The sequence below is a fragment of the Nicotiana tomentosiformis genome, chromosome 10, assembly GCF_000390325.3.
Source record: "Nicotiana tomentosiformis chromosome 10, ASM39032v3, whole genome shotgun sequence".
Taxonomy (NCBI): Eukaryota; Viridiplantae; Streptophyta; class Magnoliopsida; order Solanales; family Solanaceae; genus Nicotiana; species Nicotiana tomentosiformis.
In genome coordinates, this window is record NC_090821.1 from 39,103,444 (window position 1) to 39,113,098 (window position 9,655).

Genomic DNA, 9,655 nt, shown 5'->3' on the forward strand with positions numbered 1-9,655 from the left:
GTCGGGGAGCCCAACCTAAGATACTACCATGAAAGCGGACCCTAGAATGATGATAGTAGAATGCAAGAATTCGACGAAGTCGAGGAACAAAGAGATATGGCCTACGTGAGAATGGTCGCCCAAAAGCAACAACCAGAACACTATTATAACAAAAAGGCAAAGATCAGGCCACTCAAAGTCGGGGACTACGTGCTTAAAGCCAAAACACAAGCAAGCAAAGACTCGCGGGAAGGCAAACTAGGAACAAATTAGGACGACCCCTAGAAAATCACGACAACAACAAACAAAGGATCATTCACACTAGATACAATGAAAGGAAAGCGACTACCAAACAACTGAAATATTACACACCTCAAGTATTTCAACTTTTAAAGAATGAGATCCCTAAAGTCGCACTCTTTTTCCCTCACTCAAGTTTTGTCCCAATTGGGTTTTCTCGAGCAGGTTTTTAACGAGGCGATGATGGGGATACTTCAGGATTGAAGTGCGCACAGACGAAAGCACCGGACAGCTAGTTCATTGCTCGACCTCTTAACACTTTTCCAGTTCGACCAAGAAAGGGACTAGATAGACTGGGACTGGGACTGAAATGCCAGCCGGCGCCCGAAAAATATGTAAATCTCTCCAAGTATATGAACAAAGCATAAATACATGAGTTTATTTCTATTTTCCCCAAGTGCAGGTTACATTCGACCTCGTTCGAATTAATGCCTATATCAGCCCTCGGCCATAACTAAGCACATGTTACATTCGACCCAGTTCGAATTAAAGCCTATATCGGCCCTCAGCCATAACTAAGCACATGTTACATTCGACATCGTTCGAATTAACGCCTATATCGGCACTCGGCCACAACTAAGCGCATGGTACATTTGACCTCGTTCGAATTAACGCCCATATCGGCCCTCGGCCATAACTAAACGCAGGTTATATTCAACCTTAACCTTGTTAGAATTAACATCTAGTCGGTCCTTGGCTATAACTAAATACAGGTTATATTCGACATTGTTCGAATCAACACCTATGGCCCTCGGCCATAATCAAACCTAGGCTTTGCTTCAACCTCGTTCAACCTACTCGAACAAAGTTATTATGACTAAGGCAACCAAGAAAAAGAATCAGGTACAAATAACAAAACTAACATTTCATACTTAGAATATTTTTTACAAAGGTTCGAATACTCGCCTACAATAAATGTACACAAGACTGTGCCTAAACAATAAAGGAAAGGAAAAATAACTAATCGCTGCCTGGCTCAACAGCACCACCAGCTTGATCGCCCAGGCCATATCCATCTGCCTCTTTGCCATCGCCATCGCCAGCGGGATTCTCATCCTCGTACCAGATGTCCTGTTCAATTCGATCCACACCCGCACCCTCCTCATCATCACCATCCTCCGGTGTAGCGGGATCATAGCCACAAGCAAACCGAGCTCTATGTGCCTTAGCACGAGCATCCTCAAAGTAGGCTTCTGAAATAGCTCCCGCCCCCAGCAGATCCCTAAATCTTTCCAGTTGGGCCTCAGCGTGAATCTATTCCTCGTACAAATCCCACGGAACATCAGGAAAAGCAGAAGCACGGGAAGAAGACGGCTGAGCCAATAACTGTGCCTTCTAGGCCTCGAAGCAACAACTCGATCACAAAGTCCTGAAGCTTCTTTTCCAGCTCCCCTATCCGCTCATCAAGCCACTCCTCTCTGAGCCTGGCTGTCTCTAGAGCACTCTCCCGCTCAGATCGGAGAATGCGGATCACGATCTCCAAAGCCCCCGCTTTCCTCGTAGCCGACAACTGGGCTAACTCCGCCTTCTCCAAACCCGCTGCCTTCTCAGTGATCTCGCCATTCAGAGCGTCTGCTTTGAATTGACACTCCTCGAACTCGGCGCGCAATGAGACCACTTGGTCTTAAAGGTCGGTACATTGGGCCTCGACACCCCTGCTCACCTCAAGCTCTTCCTCTTTGTCCCTTAACGCCCCCTCGAGAATGTTGCATTTTTCGATGACTCTTACCTACTCATCATCCTTCTCCATCAGTTCATCTCGGAGAGCCTGGATATTGCCGCTCTTACCGAACCGTCTGCATATCTCGCGATTTCACGATATTTTTGCTCCATCTTCTGAAAAATAGCCTTACGCCTCTCCTCTCGTCGGGCGTTCTCAATCTCCAAAATCACAGTCTAAAAGAAAAATAAAAAATGAAGAGGGATCGAAAAACTTACCCTAAGAGCGAGGCCGACTATGCTCCTAGATAGAGTGGCATCCTTCAACTTTTCGAGGGTTTTACCCTCCGCATCAGAATAGAGGGGACCAAGAGAAGGGACCAACAAATCACGATCCATAGGGATCGCGATAGTCCGCGTGGTCCCCTCCAACCTCACCTCGAGTCGGGTAAGTCCTTCCCCTATCATCCTCACCTCCTCGACATACATGTCAGAGCCTGTCTCGTAACCTTCCTCGGCTACACATTTTCCTTTTAAGTCGGCCCTAGAAGAATGATTCTCGGCCGGTCGCGAGGTTGATGGCTCGTCCTACTGGAAGTCAATAGGGACTCCCGCTGATGGCCCTTCGAATCCCATCACGGTATCAGGGAGAGATGTACCCTCTTCGGCTTCAGACGGTGGTGGAATCACATGCGGTAATTCGATGCCACCTCCAAGCTTTATGGTCTCCATTTCTCGGACGACGAAATCCTCCATCACTGATCTCCTCTTGCGGGGAAGAAAGTTACCTCCACTTGGCGACGATTCCTCTTCATCATCCTCGTCTACTAGATGATGCAAAAGGGAAGTCGGGAGTTCTTCTACAGATGTAGTCGACGGCCGGCCAGACCTAGCCGCGACAGAAGAAGGAATAGAAACGTACAATCGGGCGGGCCTGGCCGCGGTCATAATGGGAACAGACCCCGAAGAAGAAGCAACCTTCCTCTTACGAAATGAAGGAGGAGAGGCCTTCGGTCTATTCGAAGGTCCTCGAGCTGTAAAAGAAAGATTAAGAGAATGTCACTTCCTATGCAAAACTATAACGAGCAAGTGACTATGAGGCCAGAACAGTATATATATAAATAATAATAATAAATAATAAAAATACATAGATGAACTCACCGGTCATGAAAGATGTGGGCCCTAACCTCTTGAGGAAGGCCGTCCATTCACGAATCCCCACTGTGTGAGGCAGAACCTGACGGACCCAGTCATGAATGTCCCCGACCAAAGGAGGGGGCGTAGTCTCGGCTACACGAAGAAGGGACGGAATGTCAGACTACTACTGAAACATGCAAAACAAATGGGAAAAACAAACGCTTGACAAAAAAAGATACTTACGGGCATAATTCCAAGTCTCAGGGAATCCGCTCGCGTTCGCCACCATGTCCTCGGTTTTGATCAAAAAGTAGTTGAGCCAGAACTGGCGATTTGCCTTATCATCCATCTTCACCGTCAGGCACTTATTTCCTCGGTGGCGGAGGTACAACATCGTCCCCTTATAGAAACTGGGAGCTAAAAGATGCATCAGGTGGCGGAGTGTGACCTCGACCCCGGCTAATTCCGCAAATTTTGCAAGCATGCGGATAAACTTGTAGATGTATGGAGAGAGTTTGGCCGGGAAAATATCAAATTAACGACAAAACTCTTCCACCAATGGGAGAAGAGGAAAGGAATAGCCAACATAGAAAGGATACGCATAAAATGCGCAATACCCGGGGCAGTGTATTTGTACCATATCGCGCTCCGCTGGGATCAGATCGATGTGGGCAGGAATTTTGAACTTAGCCCTAAGCTCGGCGAGATCGATCTCCTTCATCGTTGATTCCGAGACCTCAGGGTCATCCTCAGGCATCCTCGAGAAATCAGACCTAATTTTCTCATTACGAGGAACTATTTTCTTCGCCGTAGGGAAGTTCTCTTCCTCAGCGGCGACAGAGATCCTATCGGCGTGAGGGGGCATCAGCGCCGCCAAAGGGGTAGGATCGATTTCCATACCAGGAGAAAAGGATGCCTTAGTCATATTAATTAAGGGAGGATGTTCGAGCAAGGAAATGTTAGAAGCAGCGAGAGTCGCTAAAACCACTAAGAAGTTTCAAACAATGGGGGAAGGAGAAGATGCAAGATTTGCTGGGTACAAGAAATTTCGTAAATGTTGAAACGTTACTCACATATCCCTATTTATAAGGATGCATGCATCGAAACCAAGAAACTATCCATCATTACATGATTCTGTAATCGAAGCGGCAGGCTCTATCAGGAGGCGCGCGCGAAACGAAGCAACATCTTAGGAAATTGCGCCATAATGACGTCAGCTGCCATGACATCACCTTGATTCGTGGGATTTGCAACCCTATAACTTACGGTTCGCCTTAACCATCACGGCTCGTCAATCTCGTCTAAACACTTCGATCACATTACACAGAGTCCATTCATCAAGGCCGTCTGGTGTCGGCCTTAATAAGAGGAGGGACTAACTGTATAGGCCAAAATCCGCCCTAAGGATATTTAGCGTAATATGGCATTAAGGAAAGAGTTGGTTGAGGTCACCCAAGAAGTATCAAAGTCATTGGCCGAAGTGTCGACATGAGCCGTAGTCGAGATGTCGACAAGAGCCGTAATCAAGATGTCAACAAGGGTCGAGGTCGAGGTTGAGGTTGAATATTGATGATAGGAGCTATAACGGCTAGTTTGCCGTTATAGCCATGATAGGATATTAAAAGGGAATATTCTGGTGAATATTCTTTGTACTTGTACTATTAGGGTTTCTTAAGAAAATGTCCCGTATATATAAAATGAAGAGACAATGATAGGGGCATGTAATATTCATTTGATAAGAACACTTTTCAGAAGAAAATTCTCTCTCTTGTAAAAATACAAAGATTACCTTTTGATAAAGATTCTTGCTCATATCATTCCACACTTTTCCATCAGATCCGGGGATTGTTTAAACAAATCTTGAATCTTTCTGTCACTCATAATTGTGAGGAGCAACATTCGTCCAATCCATCTATTATCGGGTGGATCATTCTCCATACTTACTTAAATGCTATTTATTGCTATTTATTACTAGTTACACCTCTATTATTGCTCATACTTTAAGAATATTTCGCACTTATTGTCGTCAATCATTTTTGGGATCTGTCCCCATTTCTCACACTTTTTCAAGATTTGTATCTAGAGTTATTATCCTTACTAGATTTAACTCATTATTATATAAATTTAACAGTTTAATCGAAAGTTACACTTTTTGATCAAACATGTACATTTCATACAAATCTTATACTCATGATTGAATCTTAACTAAAGCTTAAACAAGTTCTTAAACCAATAATACGATACTTAATTGTTGTAATATCTTACTAATCATAACTAGTACACACGTATATACATATAATTATTTTAGATCTTATACTCCGTCCGTTTTAATTTATGTGAACATATTTTTTTTTTAGTCTGTGGCAAAAAGAATATCTCCTTTCCTTATTTGAAAATAATTTACCTTTATTAAATAATTTATACCCACATAAAATATATATATTTCATTTTATACTACAAATTTAAAAATATTCTCTTTTTCCTTAAACTCCGTTCCAGTCAAATGAGTTCATGTGGAATATAGTTTATAGATCTGGAGTATAGTATTGAGAATGATAACGACTTCCTTTCAAGTTGCATACTGAGAGGGTTCATCGTGTTTTATTTCACGCCGTCGATGGCATTCTGATCCGCCTCATCAACGGCGGAGAACGGTGGATCACCCGTGAAACCAGAAAAGGCTCGTGCCGTGACAGAGCCTCAAACTCTGAAATTTTTTTAGGCCCTTTGCACTTTGCTGCCACACGGCTCTCGTTAACGAAGGGCCACGTCTTCCATTTTCTTGCACCCATTATTGCCCAGACAATTTCCAAATATTTACAACAAACTCAGCATCACAAAACCACAAAAGAAATGGTCTTTTTTGTCATTTCTGTACTGAAATATCTACTTTGAATTTCATTTCAAAGCTTCCCCAGTTTTGAAAATTCCAACTCCATTATTCCTCCTTCACTCGTTTGAACAGTCCATCATCGGACATGGCGGTAGTGGTCGGAAACATAGCACTATTACTCGACGGAACTCACGTGACCACCCCACGTGCTGCTGTCGTGTTACCAGATCGCAAAACAAGAGACGTTCTTTTGAACTTTTTTGTAAAGAAAGACCCGTATCAGAATCAAAGCATGTACACTTGTAGTGGGTTTGAAAATGAGAAAGATAGAGTAAATCCGAAAGTGGGTTTTAGAGGAAAAGTGAATTCGAAAGTGGGTGCTGTGGATTACGAGAATTTAAGTGATGATGAGAATGGAAATGGGTTTGAGGATGAAGGAGAAAGTGGAGAAGAGTTTGATTGGGAGAAAGAGATGAGGAGGAGAGTGAAGGAGATAGAAGAGATGAAGGAGTTGGAGAAGAAAGCCGAGGAGTTGCAGAATCGGGTTGATGAGGAGTTTGGTGAGGAAGGTGAAAGTAGCGAAGAGACTGAGGAAGAGAAGCGTGAGAGAGTTCGAAGAGAGCTCGAAAAGGTGAGGCTGCTTTACTCTTGATGTTATAACAGTCCTTGTTTTTTTATTCTGTCGTATTGCTACTGATTTTTTTTATACTGGTGATGTTTGGAGTAGTTTGTGCTCTCACAACTAATCGATTGAGTACCTGCTACTTAACTTAGTCCATCTAGGTTTAGGCTGGCAAGAAGAGATCACCTAAGGAACCTGAAAGTTGTATATATGTGTATCCTACAAGCAGTGGCGGGAAGTTCACCGAGGGGATTCAAAAAATAAAAGATAAAAAAAAACATGCGAAGAAGCTAAGGGGATTCAACATCTAGGGCTGAACCCCTTCCGCCCACCTAGCTCCGCCCCGGTCCATAAGATGCTTTCTCTCTTCATCTTATGGTAACCTGTTTTAGGTATTAGCACTTGGAGATGAATAGCTATTGAAGCAACTTATAAAAGGGGCAGTGTGGCCTTTTCTGATGTACTAGTGATAGTCTTATTCATCTTTCGTCTAGGTTTGGCTAACTGCTAATTTAATTTTGAAGCATGGTAGACAGGGAGCAAAAGAAGAGAAACTAAGGTGGGTAACATACGATTGCAAAATTGTATCCGGAATAGCAGAAATGAGAGAACTATTTCAGAATCCTCTGTAGCGCTTCATTTTGTAGTGCATCAGTGGCTAAAGCCTATTTTTCAGTAATTGGGAATGGTTTTCTAATTTGAGTAGGTATTTATTTGCAACCAAGAAACTCCGGAAGAGCTGAAATTTGCTGAAAATTACTCTTAACAACTATTATTGCATATATATATTTCACTTGCATGCTTCGTAAAATACTTACTGTTGTATGTGTTGAAGCTTTGTCGTGATGATGTTGATATGGGTGAAATTATCTTTTAAATGACTTGGTTAACATTAGGGTTTGATAAAAAATGTCAGATCCTTTAAATTATCATTTTTTATTTTGGTTTGAAATTTAGGTGGCAAAAGAGCAATCAGAACGCAGAAAAACTGCTCAATTAATGTTTGATTTGGGCCAGAAGGCTTATGGGAAGGGCATGTATGGACGTGCAATAGAGTTCCTCGAGGGTGCTCTTACTATCATTCCTAGACCAACCTTGTTCGGTGGAGAGGTTAGTGGTGACCACTTCCTGAATAACCACACACAAAATGTGCTAATTTTTGTTCTAAGACTAATTGCCTATGTTCAATGAACTTTCAGATACAAATATGGCTTGCTATGGCTTATGAAGCTAATAACCGCCATGCTGACTGCATTGATTTGTATAAGCAATTAGAAAGGAAACATCCCAGTATCAGCATCCGACGTCAAGCTGCAGAGCTTCGCTATATATTGCAAGCACCTAAGCTGAAGATATCTCAAGAAGAAATGGTTACCATACCACTAATTGGTTCTAGCTATGATAGGTAAGTCCCAGTCATGCAATATTATATTGCTTATGTTAGCTAATTAAGACAGTATCAATTACTTGCCTCTAAGCTGAGGGCGTGATATGCAAGTGCTTGGGGAAATCAATATGGTTCGCTAGTGTTGCGTTTGTTTTAATATGATAATGGCTTAAGCATAATGTTACTAGCTAGCATCAATATAATTGTAACAATAACGTAATTAAAATTCTTTGTGTTCTTTTGCATGCTAGTTTTAGCATCCATGGACCATGGATTATTGGAAATATGAAAATGCTTCCAAGATATGTACGGGTTAAAGCATAGAAGTAGCAGAGCAGTTGAACAATTGAAGTTTTTTAATGTGCTATTCTGCTATGTACCCTCTCTTCTCCCTCTTTGCCGATAAATGTAAATTTTTTTGCGGCAGTGGATAGCAAGGGTCAGGTTAGGAATGTGACTTCAGATGATTAACGAGAACTTTTTCCTGTGTTGACGCTTTGGATGAATGAATTATTTAGGGGTTGTATTCTCCTTCTTCCTTTCCTTCTCTCGTTCTTTCTTTCTTTTTTCATTTCTCATTTTGAAGTTTTTTGTTTCATGGTTGAGGGTGCCTTTTCCTGGTAGGACCTTTGGAATCTCTTCTTTCTTCTTAAATGAATGAGGGTACCTTTTAATGTGAAGTAGATTTTCAGCTCATAATGTACCAATTTTAAGGGGTATGATCAGATATGAGACCTTTCTAAGAAACTGAAGCTTGTTGATGCTCGGATAATCTAACTAGTTGTATTGTAGACAAACCTATTGAAGTTAGAAACTGGGGCAGAGCTAGCCTTTCGGTTGCGAGTTCGGCTGAACCCAATAGCTTTAATCCAAACCTTGTATATGTCTTAAGAATTCATTGAATTATATAAAAATTCTTTATCTAAAACCTAATAACTTTAAAAAAATTAAAATTCTGAACCCATAAGTTTCAAATCCTGATTCCCGCCTCTGGTTAGAAATTGATTGAATGAAATATATTAGACTCATTTACCCATGCAAGAAGCCTAGCAGTAACTGAATGACAACATTAGTATAGTATGCGATGCCACAATCTGGTGTAACATGTATCAACACATTAGTATGGAGTTCTGAGCATATTGATTTAACATATACAAATGATGAATAGGTAGGTAACATTGTTTTCTTCTTTTTACTAAATATTAGGCTGTTTGCCCATTTTCGCTACTTTGGGGACAATTCCTTATTCATGATAACATTCGTATGAAGTAATTCTTGAAGAATCATGCGGTTAGAGGAACTCATGCTTCCTGTGGGGGAGTGATTCCAAGAATCGTTGAAGATCAGTGCGAAATTCCCTTCATTTTTTCCTGTGCTTCTTTTTGCAGTTATGCTGGAACATGGACTGACAAAAACAAGGAGAAAGATGAAAGACAAAGTCGATCAACAACAAATCAGCTTCCATCAAGCAGGGACTGGTTGGGGGACTTTATGGTGTGGAAACCAGCAGTTGGTATGGAGAATAGCCAATCATTCTGGGCAATTTTAACAATATGGATAGCTTTGGTTGGAGCTGCACTCTTTTTGCAAAAGTGAAGTTTATACAAGTAAAATGTTTATTGTCTAGCTTTCTATTCTTTATTGGTATAGGCTGATGTGTATTGCCATTTTTATGCCTGTTGTATATTACCATTTTTAATATGATTATTAGCAAATATCGATTCTGCCATGCACTGGA

The 9,655-nt window shown here is 41.6% G+C and overlaps 1 protein-coding gene across 1 annotated transcript; it reads left to right on the forward strand.

Moving 5' to 3' along the window:
• The first annotated feature begins 5,825 nt into the window (after positions 1–5,825).
• LOC104088638 (uncharacterized) lies at positions 5,826–9,646 on the forward strand. The gene is made up of 4 exons (XM_009593347.4): positions 5,826–6,539; positions 7,488–7,640; positions 7,730–7,935; positions 9,306–9,646. Exons 1-4 carry the CDS (start codon positions 6,054–6,056, stop codon positions 9,511–9,513), a joined length of 1,053 nt encoding a protein of 350 aa, XP_009591642.1. The 5' UTR covers positions 5,826–6,053; the 3' UTR covers positions 9,514–9,646.
• Positions 9,647–9,655: the final 9 nt, after the last annotated feature.